The sequence below is a fragment of the Jaculus jaculus genome, chromosome 2, assembly GCF_020740685.1.
Source record: "Jaculus jaculus isolate mJacJac1 chromosome 2, mJacJac1.mat.Y.cur, whole genome shotgun sequence".
In the NCBI taxonomy this organism is placed as follows: Eukaryota; Metazoa; Chordata; class Mammalia; order Rodentia; family Dipodidae; genus Jaculus; species Jaculus jaculus.
The window spans coordinates 68,687,178-68,708,291 of record NC_059103.1 but is presented as its reverse complement, the minus strand read 5'-3'; the positions used below and the strand labels follow the sequence as shown (position 1 = coordinate 68,708,291).

Below are 21,114 nucleotides of genomic sequence, written 5' to 3'. Positions count from 1 at the left end.
AATCTTCCTGCCTCAGTCTCCTAAGTGCTGAGATTACAGATCTGAGCCACTATGCTTAGCCAGTCCTGAAGACCATTTCCCCCATGTTAACAAAATCCAGTAGGCAAAATTAGTTTAATTGATAATGAATATTAATGCTTCTAAAAAAGAACCAAAATTTGTAGGCTAACTAGAGTAAGTGAGCCTATATCAATAAATAAGATAGACAGCAATCAAGGAATTCACTCAGTATTGACCTCTGTCCTCCACAAGCACTTGCATGTGTACCTACAATATACATGCACCCACATACATACATATGCACATACACATATGAAATGCAATATATATATACAAAAAAAATTGGATGGGAAGAAGATTCTATGCACTGGGTCCTGCATACCCATACCTGGGAAGGCCTATGCTTGCTTGCAGCAGGGGTAGGAACAATGTTGTCTTTCCACCTCTGGGTCCTTAAAAGCTTAGTTTGTGTCTAAAGTCTTACAAAGTTGCTCATATTTCTAGTATCACTTTCTGTTTTTAAGTAGTGTGAAAAATACGTATCCAACCCTGCCTTCCTGTTGGAGGAATTACATGCCACTCTCATGATCACTCTTTCACCTTTAGGGAAAACATTTCTACCTGGTTCATGGAGCTATACCTTTATGGCCAAAGGCGAGGGTTCAACATCTATGTCTGTTTCTGAAGAGAGGTATTGTAGCTGTAATGGGTGGCATTGGAAGCTAAGGACTGTCATACTGGAAGTACTTTAATCAACCCCTCCCCTACATACTTCCTGTTGTAGATGTGAGTAGCTTGTGTAGATGGTTTTGTCACAGTACTAACTGCATGACCTTGAACTACTTACACCTGCCTCTCTTCTTCTGTTTCCTTATCTATACAATGAGGCAATAACACCACCTACTTGAGATGCATGAGAAGGACTGAATCAGTCAGTTTCTGTAAGGTGCCTAAAACAGTATACTTGTATGCAGTAAGTACTCAATTAACAGTACTAACTGTGATAGTTAATCTACATTTTAAACTAGGTTAGACTTAAAATCACTCAGGAGATTGAGAGCACACCATTGGGTATATCTGTGAGAGTTGTTCTAGGGAAAATTAGCTGAGGGGAAGACATACTGTGAATGGGGGTAGCAACATTCCATGGCTTGAATGTGCTAAAATGTGAAAAGGAAGAAATCCAGAGTGTACCAGTAGTCCTCCTCTCTGCTTCCTAGCTGCTATGGTGTAAATTGCTGTGCCCTGTTAGGACCTCCCCACACCATGGTACATTGAACCCTCTGAAACCATGAGCCCAAAATAGATCCATTCTCCATTAAATTGTTTCTGTTGGGTATCTTGTCACAGTGATATGAAAGCTGGCTGAAACAGATATAATGTTGAAAAATGACATAGTTGAATTTTTATTGTTAAAATCTTGCTACCTAAGTTTCAGTCATGCCTACTACCTGGGGGGATGGTATGGAGAGGCATGAATGCAGGACTTGGCCACTGATTTAGTGATGTGAGATCATCCTGAGAATTTTTGTCCAGATAAAATAACTACACAATATATGCCATGGATATTTTAGGCAGAGGTGGTTAAATATTGGCGTTTTCATAGCACCACCTAATGACTTTGCAGTTGCCGTGTTTCATTCACTAGATAGGACACATGTTAACAGCAAGGGCAATGTTTGTTGTCTTTGCTACTATGCTCAGCCATGGATCTCATACAAAGGCAATGTTAAGCATATGCGCATGACAAAGAAATGAACTTGTGATTTGCACAGGCAGGATGGGTCTCAGGAAGGAGGAAGGTGAATTCCAGAGAATAGGGACAAAAGTCTGCCTCCTTAGCCCCTACAGCACTGCCTTCAACTCACACTTAGAGTTGACACTCTTCCTCCTGGCCCCTAGTACATTGAGCTTTCTGCTCGAGTACCTCACACCAGTCTTCATGGCAGTGCGGTTAATTCACCTCTCCAACTAGACTGTATTCTCCCCTAGAACAGGAAACCAGATTTGTTTCTTTGTGGCACCAGTAGCCAGTACACCATTCACAAATGGTCAATGGAACGTCCTAGCAAGATTCACAGAAGTGGCACCACTATGGACATCATCCATGCATTTGACAGCTTATATTTATCATGAAAGGTAGAGCCCTGGTTTGAGGTCCAAGCATACAGAGCTGCATTTTCAAACTCTGCCTTCTGGAAGTAGCTATTAACTTCCCCAAGCTTCAGTTTCATAATGGATCAGCAATTTGTAAATTTTAATTCATTTTGCATATTGGTCAGCACTATATTAACACTAATGATTATTATCGATGGTTCTTTGTAAGCATCAGGGATAGAAACTGGTACATAATAGGTAGTCAATAAACATTCACTACATGAATTGGATTTAGAATTCTGAATAGGTGACTGACATTGAGTTCCTTTATGAATAATAAAGAAAACCTTGAAAACATCTGGAAGAGGAAAGCATGATTTTTATTAATTAATTATTTTTTTAACATGTTATAATATTTCCCCTCCCCCAGTCCCCATTTCCCTGCAGGCCCTCCTCATTAGGGTCATTGGTGCTTGTTGTGGGTTAACTAGGGCCTCTAGCTCTGTGGGGAGCTGGGCCTCAGAGTGTTTCTACCCGCCTTGTGGCTCTTACATCCTTTTAATAGGGGAATTGTTTAATCACAATATTCTAGTTTAGGAAGAAAAAGAGGCAACTCAATTTTCATTTTGTAGGTTAGGTGTAGGGTAGAGAGGGAATTCACCTACCTGCCCTTGCTTAAAAATGATTCCAAGTAATTAAACCATCTGCTTGGGGAGAAGGTTGAAGGGGAACTGGGAGAATCCTCAATCAAGAAAGAAGACATAGTTCCTTGGAATGTCTGTGAAGACCAGGCTGGGAGGATGAACCAAGACAGAGGTCAGTAGACACAGCATTTGTCTTGTTTCGTGCCCTGAATGCCAGTGTCTGCAGCCGGCCCACCAGCAAACACAGAACACAGCAGTGATGGGCAGGCTCGCTCTGCTTCAGCAATGCTGCTCACTGGCTAGATGACCTTGGGAAGGTCACACTCCTTTGCAGAATCTGGTCTTTATTCAGATAAGTGGGTGTGATGGGAGACTTTGATGTGAGGGTTAAGCAAGTAAGCAATATGCTGACAGATATTAAGCACTCAATCAATGATGGTGGTGATGATGATGATGAGGAGGATAGTTATGGTCAAGATGTCTCCAGTCTGTTATAGGCTATTATGGAGAGTACATTGATAAGATTTAGAATGCATCCCATCTGTCTGTCCATCTACCCAACATCTGTCCACTCATCAGTCTATTTACCCACCCATCCATCTATCTATCCACTCATCTAAGTATATATCCATCAGTCTGCCACTTGTCCTTATATCCATCTGTTATTTACCCATTCATCCATTTACCCACTCACCCTCTAGTTGTCCATCCATCTATCTAACTGCTGTTTATTTATCCACCCACTCCATCCATCTATCCACTCACTGAATACTTATCTAGTCCACAACCATATGCCAGACCAATGAGAAGGCATTTGAATCAAAGAGTTGACCTGAACTCCCTGCCTATTTTCTAATTCAGCATCTCTTTAATATTCCCAGGCAGAGGCAAGCTCTTCTTTCAAGTCCTTATAGGAATTCAAACATCTCACCCTCTTAGTACCTTTACCCCTGTTTTGTAAGACATCAACTTCCATTGTGTAGGTTAAGGTATGGTTATGATTCCATATTTGCCTCTCTACCTTACTGGCACTGGAGTGTGAATTTGTAAGGACAGGGAGCACACCATGCTCTCCTTTGTCTTTTCCTCTTTGGCTAGCTCCTATCCTCCCTGAAACTAGGTTGGACCTCATGAAATCAAACCAGGTCCTTCACAATGCACACTAAACAGTCCAGATGGAGACCTGATAGGAAATCCTATTAGGCTTAAAAAAGGAAATCTTCTCTTTGTAAAGTACTTGCTAATGTGCACATTGTCTCACATCACTCAGTCTTAGGGATGTTCAACCTCATTTCACAGATAAGGACATGGAGGTCTGTAGGTATTAACTATACACAGCCAGGAAGTCTATTAGAACTCAAATCCTGATCTTATGACTTCCCTTTTTACAGGAAAGCATTCAGGATGGTTACATAGGATGCACAAAGCCCAAACTGTGATGATATAATTTGGGTTTGTATGTGAGTGTGACTCTCTCTCTCTCTGTGTGTGTGTGTGTGTGTGTGTGTGTGTATTGTACACATGGGCAAATTGTGTGTAGTTCCTAAAGAAGCAAAGAAGAAAACATGAGTGTGATTAAAAAAATCACAACAGCCGGGCATGGTGGCACACGCCTTTAATCCCAGCACTAGGGAGGCAGAGGTAGGAGGATCGCCATGAGTTCAAGGCCACCCTGAGACTATAGAGTTAATTCCAGGTCAGCCTGGAGCACAGTGAGACCCTACCTCAGAAAAAAAAAAAAATCACAACAGTCCAGGAATAGAAAAAAAAATGGACTTCTGTATAAGTAGGAAGAAAACTCAGTAGCAAAGGCCAGTAAGCTAGAAAAGAGATATAAAGGAAAAAGAAAGGAAGGGAGGGGGTACTTAATAGTATGATATTGTATATATGTAAGTAGAAGAATAGATTAATGGGGGTGAAAAGGCCCAAGTGAGGTCAGGGAAACAGATTGAGTAAAGGAAAGGTGGAGGGCAGCTAATCAAAATCTAAGAGGATATAAATAAGTCACATGGAAACCTAGTTCTTTGGACAATGGAATACTCAGGAGCCATCGATTGTTGCTAGAAAATTTTCAGTGTCAGGGATGGGATACCTTCCAGTGAATTTTTGGCCAGGGAGGTCCCTGATGCCCCCCAAACATCCTTGAGGTCCCCTTTACTGCAACCTCCCTCTCTTCTATTCCCTTCTCATTACCATCTGTCAACTCTTCATAGCACCACAGACAACTTCAGAAGACAAATTAGACTATTTCACCTGTTTCAAAGGCAGTAACATCCAAATTCCTTGCTGTGGGCCCAAGGACTTTCATAATGCAGCATAGGCCTGCCTCATCTCAGGCCATTCCCTCTTGTTCAGTGTGCACCGCCCACATTGATCCCCACTTCTGGACTTCCAGCCTTGCTGCTGCTTCTACCTGACATGCTTTTCTCTCTGTGTTCCCCCAAGGCTATCCTTTATTCACTCTTCAGGACTCCTTCCAACATCACCTGCTTGGAGAGCTTTCCTGACAATGCAATTCCAATGCAGTTCTCTGCCACCTTTCCCAATGACATGATCTCCAAAGCACACACAAGTACCTCAAACATGTCTGTCTATGCATTTGCTTTCTTGTTTGTCACATAGCTCTTTGGGAGTATATATAAGTGAAAGGACTTCCCTGTAATTTTTACTGTTTCCAGTATCTAGAAGTGTGCCTGACATAGGGAAGAGTTCACACACACACACACACACACTGATATTGTCACCTATTCCCAGATGAACAAACTGAGGCTCAAAGAAGGGAAAGTGACCTCTTTAAGACTCACAGACAGCAAATGTGCAGTGCTGGGACTTGAACCCAAGCATATCTTGTTTCTAAATGAGAGCTACCTGCTGATGCCCTCTTCTGGTGAGAGGGTGTTCTGGAAGGGTCTGTAGTGTGAAGGGCAGAAGTGATGTTGGATCAGGGTCAGGAGTGTGGGCCCTGAGGTTCTTTTAAGGAATGCCCAGCCATGCCTAGTTGTGGCCCTGTCCATTTTCCAAAAGATGCTCCAATACACTATATTCCAAGGAACCTGGTTTTTTGCTTTTTGTTTTTTGTTGTTTTTTTTCCTTCCTAGAAGCAGAGGGCTTTTCTGGTCAGTGGCTTTGCATACCTGTGCTCTGGTGATGTGGCTGGAAGTGTTAACCGCAGAGCTGCAGCCAGAGCAGAAGCATGGTCTGCCTCACACCTGTGTGTGTATGTATGCGTGCAACTCTGTGTACATCTCTGTGTGTGTCTATGCATGGTGTACCTGTATATGTGTATCACATGCCTAGTGTGTGTGCACATCTGTGCATCTGTGTATCTGGCTAGAGTCCCTTAGCTGAAATGATGGGGCTGATAGCTTGCTTTGCACTTAGCTGAAATGATAAGAAATGTCTGTGGCAGAAAAGCAATTCCCCTGGCTCTGCAGTCTGCCAAACATTCTGGCAAACAAGGAGGCAAGAGAAGTCACTGGTGGATACATCTGCTTACACATTGGGAAATTGGTTGTCCAAACTTGGGTCCATTTACTTGGGTTTTGTGAAGGGCTGCACTTTAGTTGTACCCCCCAACACATACATACCTCTTTGTGATTGCAGATACTGCCTTGTTTCTGTCCTGATTCATATACTTCATCCCCCTTTTGTCTCAGGGTTGTGAAGCAGCTTTCTCCTTCTGTCCTCTTCCTTCTACCTTTCCCTTCCCTTCCCTTCCTCTCTCTTCCCTCCCCTGTCCTCCAGATTCCAGTTGTACCTTCTTGAGGGGAGGGAGCTTTCCTTGCCTCTGGGTCTATGTCAAGTTTCCCTATAGTAAACACTCATACCACCACATGTCTTCTTCATGACCTTTACGTAACTGAACTTGTTTGTTTGTTTGGGCTCTGGTAGTGTGTGCATTGATGTACTATGTAAAGGCCACACAGTATGGAATGGGTCTCTTTTGGCTTGCCATATGGCTAGCACTGTGCAAAGGCTCACCTCCTAAACAATCCTACTGGGATTAAGACTTCAACATATGTATGTACAGAGGGCACAAACATTTGGTCCATTGCAGTGGGTTCACCACTACAGTCTGGGGCTCACCCATCTACTGCAATAGTCTTATTGAAAACCTGATACTGAAAGGCTATCAGCCAGTTCCCCAAGATAAATAGCTGATTCAAGAGCTGAGCCTTGACCAAGTCTTCCAGGTATCACATCCAATATGCTTTAGTCATTGAATGACCACCCCCAAACATCTGCAGCACTTCTCAAGGAAATGCAAAGAAAGTGGAGTTAAGGTGTGCAGAAGTAGCAGCCTTGGATCCCCAAGAGACTCAAAGAGGGAACTTATGTGTCTGGATGCTGAAGGACTTGTGCTGCCCTATGCTTGGGAAGAGGAAAGACTTGGGCTTCCTTGCATGGAAGGTCAGGATGAGCTGAAATACTTTAAGAAGATGTTCATGACTTTCCACCTCAAATATGTGCTGGAGTTCCAATTTCGCCCCTCCAGCTAGGCTACTCACAGTCCTGGAAAACTTCATCAGGGCCGGCAGCTTTCCTTAGCAGCCACCTCATGGTCCCGGCATCTCCACTGGGTCTCAACTGCAACCCAAGTTTCATCCACATGGTTCCTTTGGGTCTTCATGTAGGAAATCCTGCTTCACACTGACCATGGCCATTTCCAGAACTAAAGACCATGTTGCAAACTCAATGACCCTTTCTTTCCTGCATTTCTTATATTCCACAATACCAGGGAGGATGACAACTTGTTAATCCGGGGGGAAATAAAGCAGACTTTGAAGAATATGACACTTCTTGAGCACTCAGTCCCCTCCAAAAGAGTCTACATTCTTCCTGTTGCCCCAGTGCAGGTCAGCTAGCTTAGTCTTAAAGGTTGTAATCTCTTGATTGCAGCTGAACTGGCAACTGTTCACCCAAGGATTTTTCTTTCTGTGCCATATCCCTCTCCTTACATCAGTTCATTTCTATGCAAAGCAACCCTGCACAACTTCTCAGGACATGGGAATAAGAGCAAGTTTCTCACACAAACTGCTAGCCCAGTCCACGCAAAGCTCTTTCTTACCCTCATAAGCCAAATCTCACAGTCCATAGTGCTTACTGCATTCAGGTCTTGCAGCTCGGACAAGAATAGTCAATCAAGTTGTACTTATAGCACTGCAAGATATCTCTTAGGCCAAGGTTTTAAATCCTCCCACATTCCCATCGAAAATTGGATCCAAAAGGCCAAAGCCACATAGTCAGGTGTGTAGCAGCAATCCCACTCCTCAGTACCACTTTAGTTTGGCTTCCAGGCTCAGGGGGCAGCTCCACAATGGCAGGGAGAAATGATGACATGAGCAGAGGATGGACATTACCTCCTGGCCAACATAAGGTAAACCATAGCAACAGCAGTGTGCCAAACACTGGCATGGGGAAACTGGCTTTAACTCCTATAATCCCACCCCCAACAATACACTGCCTCCTGGAGATGTTAACTCCCAAATCTCCATCAGCTGGGAACCTAGCATTCAGAACACCTAAGTTTATGAGGGACACCTGAGTCAAACCACCACAACAACCCAATCTATTAAGAAATCTACCATTTTAAAAAAATTTTTGCTGCATTAAAAAATCTTTATACCCATACTAGTGTTTACTTTGTATTTTGTTAGAAAATAACTTGTATTTTATTTGTGAATTGTATTTTACCTTTTCCTCAAATTTTTGCTGATTTTGTTTTTTTTTAAAAAATATTTTGTATATTTATTGGAGAGAGATTTAGGCATACTTAGAGAGAGAATGGGTGTGCCAGGGCCTCCAGCCACTGCAAATGAACTCCAGATGAACGTTCCACCTTGTGTCTGGCTTACGTGGGTACTGGGGAATTGAACCTGGGTCTTTAGGTTCTAACCAGCACTGTTGTTGATTTTTTTAAATTTTTTGTTTATTTTTATTTATTTATTTGAGAGTGATAGACAGAGAGGAGGAGAGAGAAAGAGAGAGAGAGGGAGAGAGAATGGGCATGTCAGGGCTTCTAGCCACTGCAAACAAACTCCAGATGCATGCGTCCCCTTGTGCATCTGGCTAACGTGGGCCCGGGGGAATCTAGCCTCGAACTGGGGTCCTTAGGCTTCACAGGCAAGTGCTTAACTGCTAAGCCATCTTTCCAGCCCTGTTGTTGATTTCTTCACACAGGATGTTACTCTGTTGTTCATGCAGGCCAGTAATTTACTTTGTAGTTTAAGTTCACTTTGAACTCATGGTAATACATCTATATCAGCCTCCCAAGTTCTTATATTGCAGGCATGAACCACTACACCTGGCTCTTAAATTTATACTTTATATAACAAATCTTTAGTACATCAATGTAGTACCAGCCATATATATAGTTGAATTTTTAGTAGCTAAATTAAAATAAGAGAAACAGAAGTGCAACACTATATTTTTAACTAGATATATCCAAAATCTAATTCATATAAATTATTGAGATGCCTAAATTTTTTTTCCTATGCTAAATCTTCAAAGTCTACTGTGGTTTTCATGTCTACTTAGAGGTCATAAGACATATATATAGTGGGAAGAATAGATATACATATCCAAGTTGTTCCAATGATACAGGTATTTTCTAATAACTGAATTGAGAATCAAATTTTAATTATAAATAAATTGAAATGAAATGAAAAACTTAGTTCCTCAGTTGCACTAGTTCAATGTCAAGTGCTCAATGGCCTCGTATGGCTTGTGTCACTGCACTGGTCAGCACTGATAATGAAATCCCAAATCCCAAACCGGCCTCCTTGTGCTGAGAGCTCAACACCAAAGGCGATCTCCACTGTGCCCTTGAAGGCTCAGGGAACATTGCAGAAGAGGGACCACTAACACTGTAAGAACACTGGAGTGGGAATGCATACTGTAGGCACTGCCCTTCCTGAGAGGGTGCAGTCATGACCCCACAGTGTTTATGAATATACCCACACCAGATCTGTACTGTTCTGACCCATCAACATTTTGATATGGGGCACAGGAGACAAAAGAAATGAAACAACTAAACAGAAGAAGGAGTACCTTGAAAAAGGAGCATCCTCAGTGGAATGTAGGGGGAAAAGGGACAAAGGAGGATAACCTGATGCGAATATGAAATTATAGTATGTTAATATATTAAAGCTCCTAATAAAATTAAAAAAATTAAAAACAGACTAGTATTGGGACTTTTGCCTAGGTGATCCATCCTCAGTACCACATATTAAACTCTCTTCCTGCCAAAACCCTAATAGTTACTCATAGTAATAATAACTTATAATAATCAACTAATACAAGGCAGGAGGGGCATATAGCTTGGTGGTAGAGCACTTGCCTAGCATATGTAAAGCCCTGTGTTTGATCCACAGGGGAAAAGTACCATGAAAATAAGAGGGACACTAAATTCAAGTCAGACACTTCTGCCAGCCAAAGTGCTGAGCTCACGGCCTGCTCTGTGTCTGTTAACATATGATTTAGCACATGCTGAGAAGGTGCTAAGGGCACACGATGCCCAAGCTGAGACCTTCCTTTGATAGTATCAAGTTTAAGAACAGGGATTAATACTGCAGGCAGGCTCCATCGAACATCACCCAGATGCCAATGGAGAAATCCCCAATCCAGGGGGTCACTCTGAGAACAGGGATTAATACTGTAGGCAGGCTCCATCTAACAACACCCCAGATGCCAACAGAGAAGCCCCCGATTCAGGGTTTCTCTGAGAACAGGGATTGATGCTGCAGGCAGGTACCATTTAACATCACTCCAGATGCCAGTGGAGAAACCCCTGATCCAGGGTCTCTCTGAGCTTTGCCTCACTCTGCTCCTCATCCCTGCTACTTGTCTGGAGCATGGGCAACAACGAGCAGTGAATTCTGAAGTAAGGAAACTGAGTAGAGGTAGCTAATTCTACTTAAGGCTCTGCCATCCCTAGCCCCACACGTCTAGGAAAGACTCCAATTCCTCATTTGGTAAAATAGGTCTTCAACTCAGAAAATACACAAACAAACAACAAAACCAAATACAAACAACCCATCAGCAGCCATGGGCTGACAGGTATCATATCCTGTGCTAGCCCTAAGTGAACTAATCTCATCCACACCACAAAACCTGTGGGAAAGTCAATGTGTCCATTCTAAAAGCAGGAATACTGAGGTTCAGGGGGAGTGAAGCCACTTTCCAGAGCCTGGCTAATGGGAATTTGAATCCAGGCCACACTACAGAGGCCACATCCTAATCCCCTAGGGTGCCAGGCTCTAAGGGCTATTATATTTCCTCAAAATGGCAGGTTTGTGTTCCAAGACCTTGGCATATATGCAATTTGTGGTATTTCTTGGAACTTTTTCTTCCAGTTTTGCCAAATCCCTAGTTATAGAGTGACACGTTTTTCCTATTTTACTGCGTATTTCTCTTGGTCTACTTCTCCGTCCCCAACTAGACCCCATCTTTCATTTTCCACTGACTGTGACTTCCACTGCTGTTTCTTGTTAATTTTTGCAGCTTCACCACCCTGGAGGCTGTACACCTGGTGGGGCTGATCAAGGTAGATCTGGTTTTGGCTTAGGAGGTACTGGCTCAAGGGGTAGTTTTAAAAATGTCTGCATTAGTTGCCAACACCAAAACTTTGAAGATTCCCTACAAAAATCTGGAATTTTAGGTTTTGTGACAATTTGGCATCATTGAGCCATTAGCTTGGAAGCTGCCCTGATACTCCTCATGTCACCGTGCTTCTCAGCGCCACTTGAGTGTCACCTGTCAGCTGTCAGTGCTGCTGTGTTGTTTCCTAGCAGTGTGAACTTGTGTAAGTGGCTCAAAGTTCTTGCCTGAAGCTTGGGTATCACAGATGCATGCCCCAGAGACTCTTAGAATTAAATGGTGTCTCACATGAAAAGTGCTTTGAAGAATCTCTGGACAGCTCTGAGAATAAAGTGCTTGTTGTGCCCAGTATGAGGACCTCAATTTGGATCCCCAGGCCCCACATAAAAGCAACAAGCTATGGATGGCAGGCTTCTGTCATCCTAGCACACCCACTGTGAGAGGAGAAGCAGGAATAGAAGAACTTTCTGGAAGGTTGGGGACCAGCTAGCTTGCAAAAGGAGGCAAGAACAGGAAAGGCTTCAAATGAGGTGGAAGATGAGGATCAACCCAGAAGTTATCCTCTGACCTTCAATCACATACCCACGCTCAAGTGCTTAAACACACACACAGCACACAGAAACGCACACACACACCCCAGAAAGAGTCCCCAGCACATAGTAAGTGCTATGTAAGCATCAGCAATTATTAAGGGGAAATGCAAAAGTTTGATTTTTTTTTGGTACATATATATGTCAACTAAGGGAAATGAGAAAGATTGAAAATCACATGCTTTCAGGAAAACAGAAGGGAAGCACAATTCTTTGGGTAAGTGAAGCATTTCTTAGGATGGAACCACTTTGTTCACACCTTTCCAAGTATTTGAATTCAAGACATCTGCTCCCCGCCCCACCACAGCATTTCATGGCAGCCTCTGTGATGTCTTCTACTAGGTGCACGTGGGAGTTGCTAGAAGGACCCTTCATTTTGTGGCCCTGGATGCTATGGCGGGGCAAACTTTGCTGGCGGCACTTCTCATGTTTACTAGCTTGGGTTGAAAGCTCTGTAGTGATATTATTTCTGAAAGGTGCATCGAGACTCCAGGCAAGTGTTTTAGGAGGATGAATGGCTCAAGCTTATGATGGATTGATTACTTAATCCACTGGTTTGTTGCCTCATAGCTCACTAGGTCACATCTTCATCTCCACTGTGAGTAGAGCTGTGTATTTAAACTGATGAACGGCTACAGAGCATTGGCATGGCTTGAACATGTGGACATAATAAACAATGCCAGTTATTATTTACAGGGCTCCTGCCATGTGTGAGAAGACTTTGTGTATTTTTATTTCTACTCATCACAGCAACAATGTAAGCTCAGAAGGTTAATCACATTATTAAAGTCATCCTCTATGTGAAAGTAAACGTGCTGAGAATAGAACTAAGCATTTTCTCAGTTTCATTGTGTCCTCAAAACAACTCTGCAACATTGGTGACATGATTATCCCATCACCGTGCTGAGGAGACTGAGGCTCAGAATGGTGTGAACTTTGCACAAAGTAACAGAGTAGCAACTCAAGTGGTCAGGATTCAAACTCAGGCAATCTTAGTGTCAGAAACTATTGCTTAACTGCTGAACTTGACTACCAGCTCCGTTGCAGATGAACAAGCTGGGGTCAGGGAAAGAAAGTCTGATACCTGAGGACACACAGCAAGCAGGGTAACATGCAGAAGGCAAACCCATGTCCAGTTCCAGTACAATGTGTTTTATACCCAACCTCAAAAAGCAAAACTAAAATAAACAGACAGAAACCATATGAGGGCAAGGCCTATCAAATGACTGTTCTGGACCCCAGCCCAAGGCCAGCCCAAGCAACCTCCAACACTGTTGTATCATTGGTTGAGAGGTGAAATCCTTGTTTATATTTGCTTGTGTATGTGCTAAAATATGCTGAAAGCCTAAATAATAAGTGCGGACCCTACTAACAGTGGTCATCGGTGTGCTGGTGGATCAGAAGACTGATGGACAGGGAAAGCAACAGAAAGGAGGCCTTTCAAGATGTGCTATTTCTTACTTTTATGGTTTAAAGCCATATAAATGCCATTACCTATATAATGGATGGGAGGGAGCTGCTATTCTTCAGCTCCAGAAAATTGCTACCTCCTGGGAGTTTGAGCCAAATGTAAATTCATCTGGCTTTTCAAGGGTACTTGGAAATCTATTAAATTTTTTCCAATTTTTAACTTCAAATGAATCATTGCTTGTATATCGAAACCTAGTAGTAGGCTTTTACATATTAATCATATGTTTGAAAACATACTGAAGCCACTTATTAGTTCTTAGGAGCTTTTTATTGAAGTCTTTTAAATTTTCTATGAAGGCTATTATAGCGTCAATGAATGGAAATAACTTAGTTTACTCATTTCCATATACCTTTTATTTCTTTTTCTTGCCTTATTATACTGGCCAGAGCTGCAAGGATAACTGGAGTAAGACTTGGGAAAATAGCCATGTCCCAAGTCATAGAGAAGCATTCAGCCTGTCCCCATTGAATGCAGTGGAAGTCCTAGGTTATTTATGGATGTCCTTTCTTGGGTTAAAGAAAGTTTCTTGGGGCTTGGGAAATAGCTTAGTGGTTAAGGCATTTGCCTGTGAAGCATAAGGAGCCCAGTTCAATTCCCCAGGACCCATGTAACCCAGATGCACAAGGGGTACATATGTCTGGAGTTCGTTTGCAGTGGCTAGAAGCCCTGGCGTGCCCATTTTCTTTTCCCCTGTGATTCTCCCTCACACCATTCTCAAATAAATAAATAAATAAAATATTTTATAAAAAAATTTTTGGGCTGGAGAGATGGCTTAGCAGTTAAGCACTTGCCTGTGAAGCCTGAGGACCCCAGTACAAGGCTCAATTCCCCAGGACCCACATTAGCCAGATGCACAAAGGGTCACATGCATCTGGAGTTTGTTTGCAGTGGCTGGAGGCCCTGGTGCACCCATTCTCCCTCTCTCCCTATCTGCCTCTTTCTCTCTCTCTGTCTGTCACTCTCAAATAAATAAATAAAAATAAGCCAAAAAAAATTTTTTTAAAGAAATTTTCTTTATGATACTTGTTTGAGGAACTTTCCTTGTGAGTGGGCGCTGGCTATTGTCAAATGCATTTTCTTCAACTATTGAGCGCTCATTTGGATTTAATCTTTAGTTCGTTAGCATTGTTGCCAGATGTTGGACCAGTATTACATCCTCAGAAAAACCCAAATTGATCTTGATGAATTATCCTTCTCAGATATCACTGAACTAACTTTGCTAGTTCTTGAGGATTTTTGTGTCTGTATTAAGGAGGATTATTGGGCTATTGTTTTAGTTTCTTATGTCTTTTTTGTCTTCTTATGCACATGTGTTTTTGTGTGTGCCTACTTGTGTATGCGGGTGTGTCTGGGCACAGACCTGCCACAGCACACATGTGGAGGTCGAAGGACAACCTTTGGCATCAGTCCCCTCCTTCCGTCTTGTTTGAGGCAGGGTTTCTTTGGTTACTCACAACAGCAAGCACCAGGCTTCTGGGTATCATTCTGTCTCTGCTCCTATCTCAACACAGGAGCACGGAAATTACAGACACTTAGACCTCAGCGTCTGGCTGTATGTGGGTTCTGGGGGATCTGAACTCAGGGCCCTATGCTTGCTACTAGGGTTTGGCCCACTGAGCCTCCTCCCCAGTCCTTTGTCTGGTTTTCATATTAAGGTAAAGTTGGTGTTATCATTCAAGTTGGAAATTTCTCCCAAGTGTTAAATGACAAAAACAAAACCCCTTTTAGATCTCTTTCTGTATGGCAGGCATCATGGTCAGTGCTTAACTCAGTCTTTACAGGTACCCTATAAAGTATGGGCTGTCATGATCATTGTCCCCACTTTACAGATGGGGAAACTGAGGTGTCACTTGGTTAACGTCACATTCTTTCAGTCACACGATTTTTAAGCAACAACAAAGCCAAGACTTAGATCCCCTGAGGTTTAGCTCTCAAGTTTTTACTCTGAACCTGACTACTACAATTTTCCTAATCAAAACTGTTCATGGGTTTAAGAAGACACATCTACAGTCTACCCAGTAGGCAACTAGTTTTCTACCTCTGGTTAATGAGATGGTAACTACCAAGTATTATCTACCTCTGGTTAATAACCATGATAACTACTGTGTGCCAGGGCTTATCTCTACAAGCCAGGCTTCCTTCACCTTATTACAACCATTTGAGACAGCTCTTACCACCCTAGCCAGGCACCTGTGGGAGGGTTCCCTTCTTTAGCATGGAATGACGTTCTAAACTATCATCATCCCCTGCTTCACTTTGCCTTCCTTCACATCTGTGCCACCTTCCAGAAAGCAAAATTAAGAAATAAATCTTTCAAATCTCAGTTTAATTTTGTACTGTTCCTTCCTGATCAGGCCAGCTCACCCATCATCCCCTTGCTATCTTCCCTCAGGCATTCAAGTCCAAATTCATTTCTTCCTCCCTGCACTGCCTTTCCTTGTACACCGCCTTGTCCCCAGTAGGCCAATCAGTATTAGCTTTGCTAACTTGATCTGTGTCTTGAGAAACATATTGCTTGCTTAGGAAGAAGAGGAGGAAGAGGAAGAGGATGAGATGCAGGGACAGGAAGATGAGACAGTTTCAGAAATGTCTGGGACACCAATGCTCCCTGTTAACTCCATAATATGGGGGACCAAGTTAGTTAAAACACCTTCCCAGAGTAAATTAAAGTGATGAGAATTTAATGGAGATAAAGGGCCAGAGTTGAGATGAGAAATATCTGATGCCAAGAAGGTACTGAGTGGAAAGTGCTTTTCTTGGACTAGTTACTGTGCCCAACATTTTAAAGGATAGTGTTTGTTATGTTGTCCAAGTTAGCTTCAAATTTCGGGGCTCTGCCTCAGTCTCCTGAGTAGCTGGTACTACAGGTGTGTGGCACTGCACCTGATTGAGATTGTTTTATCAAAGTATGAATTATGTTAATTGGTAGATGCTACCTGGGAAGGTAGTTATGTGCTATTCCTAACCCATTCTATTGATGGGGCAAACTGTGGCATTCCTAAGGGGCCAGATCCGCCCATATTTTATGTTGGAATGTTTTGGATCCCAGCCTAGGTTAGGCTCCACTGTGTGGCAAGTTCTTGAAGTCAGGGCTGGATCCCAGAGCTTCTCTTAAGCTCTTCCTCCAAACTTAGAGGTTGCAGGTGGCCAGAGATGCCCATCACTTTTCTTTAATTATTGGCTCCCCTTGGCAAAACCCAGATGCTCCCCATCCAGGCCTTCATTTCCACTCACACCTCTAACATCACCAGAGGGATTTGGAAAACTTGGGGTGAGTTCACTGCTGGGAACAGTGATTCAATTAAAATCTCAGTTTTCAACAATATTAGCAAAGTCTGTGGTCCGTTACTTCACACCCTGCATAGCTGCGCCTTGCTGTCAGCAGTGGGGTAATGAGGGTTTGCTAATTGCTGGTGGCTGTGGTATGGGGCAGGGTGGGACGACTGTGGAGAACTCGCAAGACTAATGTGCCAGACTAAGTGCTCTCTTCTATGCCCCTCATGGACCCTTTCCCAGAGTCCTTGGGGCTGAACAGCACCCTGCTCCTAACACCACAGGCGTTGTGACAACCAAAGTTGCAGCCCTATGCGTCAGTCAATGTGTGTGACAGTCATTGAACCACACTCTTAACCTGTTTCCTCATCCCCATCAAGGTTGTCACTTGTCACCACCCTCCTGTGGGGGGTAGTGGGGGGAACTACTCTCAAAATGCTCACTTTACAGATAAGGGAACTAAGGCATGGAGCCACTTAATCCTGGAAGATGCTGCATGAACCCTCAGTTCTGTGCTCAAACTTGCTGGAACATGCTGGACTCTATCCATGACTTTAGCAGAATGACTGAAGTCTGCCTTTGAACCAGCCTTCTAGGCTGTTCCTCTGCTTTTGGCCCATGAGTTTTGGACAAGCCTGGCTTCTCTCCTCATTCTTGCCTATGAATGTCTATGTCCTGCATCCATCTGCTGTGTCTAAAATCACAAGCCTCCATTTGTGAGCTCCATGAACTCAGGGACTGCTCCTGAGGACTCTTTGTCACATCCTTGGTATGTGCGCACAGTAGGTAGTCGAACATACTAGAGGAGTTTTTGATCATTCATGCTATCAAAGTTTGAATTCCACCCCCCTGGAGACCTGGACTACATCTATGCCTAGCACAGTGCCTGGCATACTGTAGGTGCTGATGCTGTGGGTCACAAAGATATGGGAGTTGAGTTGTGCCAGTCTAAGGCATTTTGACCTCCCCCGCTGACAGTCTGAATTGTCTGTTCTCACTGATAGCACATTCTGCTCTGAACTCTGACAGACCAAGCCTCCGCTCCTCCCTGTCTTTATGCCTCTGCCCTTTAAGGTACTGGCAGAGAAAGTGCCTGGGTGAGTGGCTACTCTGAGCAGCAGAGAAGCTGAAGGGAGGGAGGGAGAGAGGGGAAAAAGGAAGGGAAGGAGGAAGGTCAGATCTGTTCTGATGAGGGGACAGTGAAGAAGAAAGAGGTTCTAACATCTATCCAGTTCAGGAAGCATCATCCATAACCAACTTCCTCAAAATCTCATTTCCCAAAAGAGCTCCCCAAAAGAGAGCTCAGCGGACAGGCTCTGGAAGACAGGACGGGGAGAAGTAGTCTGGGTGGAAATTAGTGCCAGCAGCTCTGAGTAATTACTGGATCACACTACCACCCTGTAGGGTGTATCTGAGCTCCCCTCCTAGGGAGAGATCAGTTAGGAAGGAAAGCCTTCTCTCTTGCTGGGGGTGGGGATGGGTGACAGAGGACCTCACTTTAGAAATGCATGCTTTTTAGTGCTTGCCAAGTTTGAGGTGGCTGAACCACCTCACTAGGGGCCCCAGTTTCCATGTAAGTGTTTGGGGCAGGAAATCTCAACAAGGTTATTGCCAGATCCCAACTTCCCATGATCTCAGGATGCTCAAGTTCAATGACTAGAGGGGTGGCCCATGCTAGTCTGAACATGGGTTCTTTTCTTATCTTCTCTCTCTCCCTCTCCCTCCCTCCCCCCACCCCTCTCTTCTTGCCTTACATTGTGTGGAAGAAAGGGCCATCAAAAGACTCAAAACTAGGGCTTGGAAAAAAATCGTTCTCTCCCTCCTGCTTTTAGCGGCTTCACACACAACCGAGGCAAGAAGCCTCCTCCCCCGAGCAGGGCTGCTCTCTTCAGGAATTCAGTACCAGACTCAGCCACACTTTGGAGAGGACATTAAGACGTGGGACCAGCCAGACATCTGCAGAGCTACTAGCGGTCCTAGGAGTGCGGCAGGGTAGACCTGGAGGCAAAACCAGGGCTTGACCTCAAGAGACAGCAAGGCCCCTGAGAGGGTGGTTCTGGGGGCCCGTCATCTCGCGCCTTTCTGCGGGCCACCCAGGGCCACCCCCTAACTCCTCTGAGATCAGGGAGTCACTTTCTCAGGGTGGATAGCCAGGTTTCATCCTTGTCCTCTGAGCCCCACTGGCCAGCCTCAGGCTCCTCAGTTTTTCTGTCGGAACGGATGGGGATGCATAGAGGGTTAGAGAGACAGAGATGTTTCCAGCTAAGGTGACCGTGTGGGGTATGGGGAGAAGTGAAGCCTTCCCCACGCTTTCCTGCCCAGGAATCACCCTCAGAGACCCCTCACAGATGCGACCCTCTACACGCACACACAAACACACCCTGAAATGCACGCAAGCAGGCTCACATCAACTCACACACAATGCTCACCGCCGCACGGTCCCCATCAAGCCATGCGACTTCCTTTCATCCTAACCCGAGACCCTCCACAGCTACCATCAGGGCTTAAACTTTTTCAAAGGGGGTGGGGGTCTAGGGCATGTTCCGGGAAGGTGGCTGAGCCCCAGGAGGTTTTGGATAGGGTTGCTCCATACCTGAGGCTCCTGGGTTCCCTCCCCCTCTCCCCAACTCCTCACCTGGTAACCCCAGGCACAGCAAGAGGCTGTAGTAGACCACAGGCACCAAGCCCAAGCCGCAGGAGGACCAGGGCAGCGAGCTGTTGGCGGCAAAGTGGGCGTGCGTGTGCTCCATGAGCGCGCCCCTCGCCCCTCGGTGCCCAGCCTGCCAGCCCGGCTCCGGACGCCGGCTCGGTGGTGGCCGCGGCGGCCGTGGTAGCGGGCGCAGCAGCAGCGCCTCTGCCCTCGTCGCGGTCCGCTCTGCTGGCTCCGCACCTGCCTGCCGGGAATCGGCTCAGCTCTCGCGCTGGGCGGAGGGCGCGGGCACACGGGGACCGGGACTGGGGAATCGGGAGGGGCTCCAGGAGCCGGTGGGTGCGCCTCCCTCCTCGGACCGCTCCAGGCTCCCGCCTCAGAGCCGGGGGGCTGGGACGCCACTTCCAGCAGCCAATCAGCAGCTGATTGGATGTGGGGTGTGAGTGAGTTGGGGGTGGGGGGAGAGATCGGGTGGATGTTCCAGAGGAGGGGGTCCCAGCTGCTTTTCCTGGCTGCAGTTTCAGCGGCAAAGACGGGGCTAGATCTAGGAACCCCGGAGGAAGACCCGGGTGGAGAACACCCTCCACTCACCGCCAGCCCCTGCCCCGAGGGAGGGGTGTGGCGTGGGTGCACCCTGTTTCCCCTCCGTGGCTCCTTTACTCTTCCACCGTGTCCTCAGTTTGCCTTCCTGACACTCTTCTCAGCTACCCCGCCCCCCTCGCCAGTGCCTCGAGTCCATCTTCATATAGAGGTTTCTCTATCCAGGGCATGGGGGAAGGGCCTGTGGGGAGCGCGAGGATAAAGGTTGTTGGCTTTCCGGGACCAGAGGAGCTGAGCTTGCAGGCTCCAGAAGAAAGCAAGCGTGCGTGACTGTTGCATCACGGTGGGTGCACTCCCAGGTCGGTTCCCTCCCATATCGGCTGCCCCTGGTGTCCAGTGCACTTGCAAGGGATGCAGGCTGGCTAAGAGAAACCCTCCACCCGCAGCCCTTTAGTCTAGGATAAGGATGCTGCAGCCACTCAAACACACACTCAGCCTCGCTCATACAAAGACACACAATACCCCATCATGCGGGTGCACTCACATACTCTCTCATGCACGCGGATGCCCTCTCATCTTGCACCTAGCTAGACACGTGCAAGAACGCAGACGTGCTCATCAATATGTGCAAGGGCACAGCACACTCAGGCTGAGCTTCCAACATAGAAACAAACGCGCGTAGGGGCCAACGTGGGGGTGGGGGTCTCGAGTAGGTGAAGGTTGTGTGAAGGACAGCATGGGTAGAAGAGGTGGGATTCACGCAATGCAGTGGAGGGGCGCCCCCTTCTCAGGTGTCTCAGGTGGAGAGTTCCAAGAGCAGCACTTTTCAGGGGTACCCCAAAATGGGGAAGGGAGAGACATCTGTCCCAAGCTCAAGTCGGTGTGACAGAGTTAAAGATTTTGCAGACGGGGGAAACAAGCAATTTGGGGAGCAAGTTGACTAGAAGGGGAATGTGGCCGCTCTGAGAAGCCCAAGACCACCTCTTCCTCCCCTCCCCCACAGCTTCCTGCACCAACATTTGTTCCTAGAGAGAGGAACTGGCTGGGCATTTCCCAGACTCTGCCAGGTATTCAAGATAAAGGGAAACCGTGCTTCTCATGCCCACCAAGGAGCAAATGTCTAGTCCTCATTTGTTGCGGACTCTCTCATACAGGGATTAGGGGAGGGGCACAGCATGGTGGAAAAAAGCTACAGAGAGCCAGGCAGTGTGCTGGAAGCCACCTGCTGGGTCTGTGGTGGGCAGACAGACA

General features: G+C 45.5%; 1 protein-coding gene across 1 annotated transcript in view; it reads right to left on the bottom strand.

The window, feature by feature from the left end:
- Gpr139 (G protein-coupled receptor 139) overlaps positions 1–19,434 on the bottom strand; it is a 50,790-nt gene extending 31,356 nt beyond the window's left edge. The window contains exon 1 of the mRNA XM_004665438.2: positions 19,309–19,434. Coding sequence (XP_004665495.1) covers positions 19,309–19,423 — 115 coding nt within the window. The 5' untranslated portion in view covers positions 19,424–19,434. The remainder of the gene's footprint in view (positions 1–19,308) is intronic.
- Positions 19,435–21,114: the final 1,680 nt, after the last annotated feature.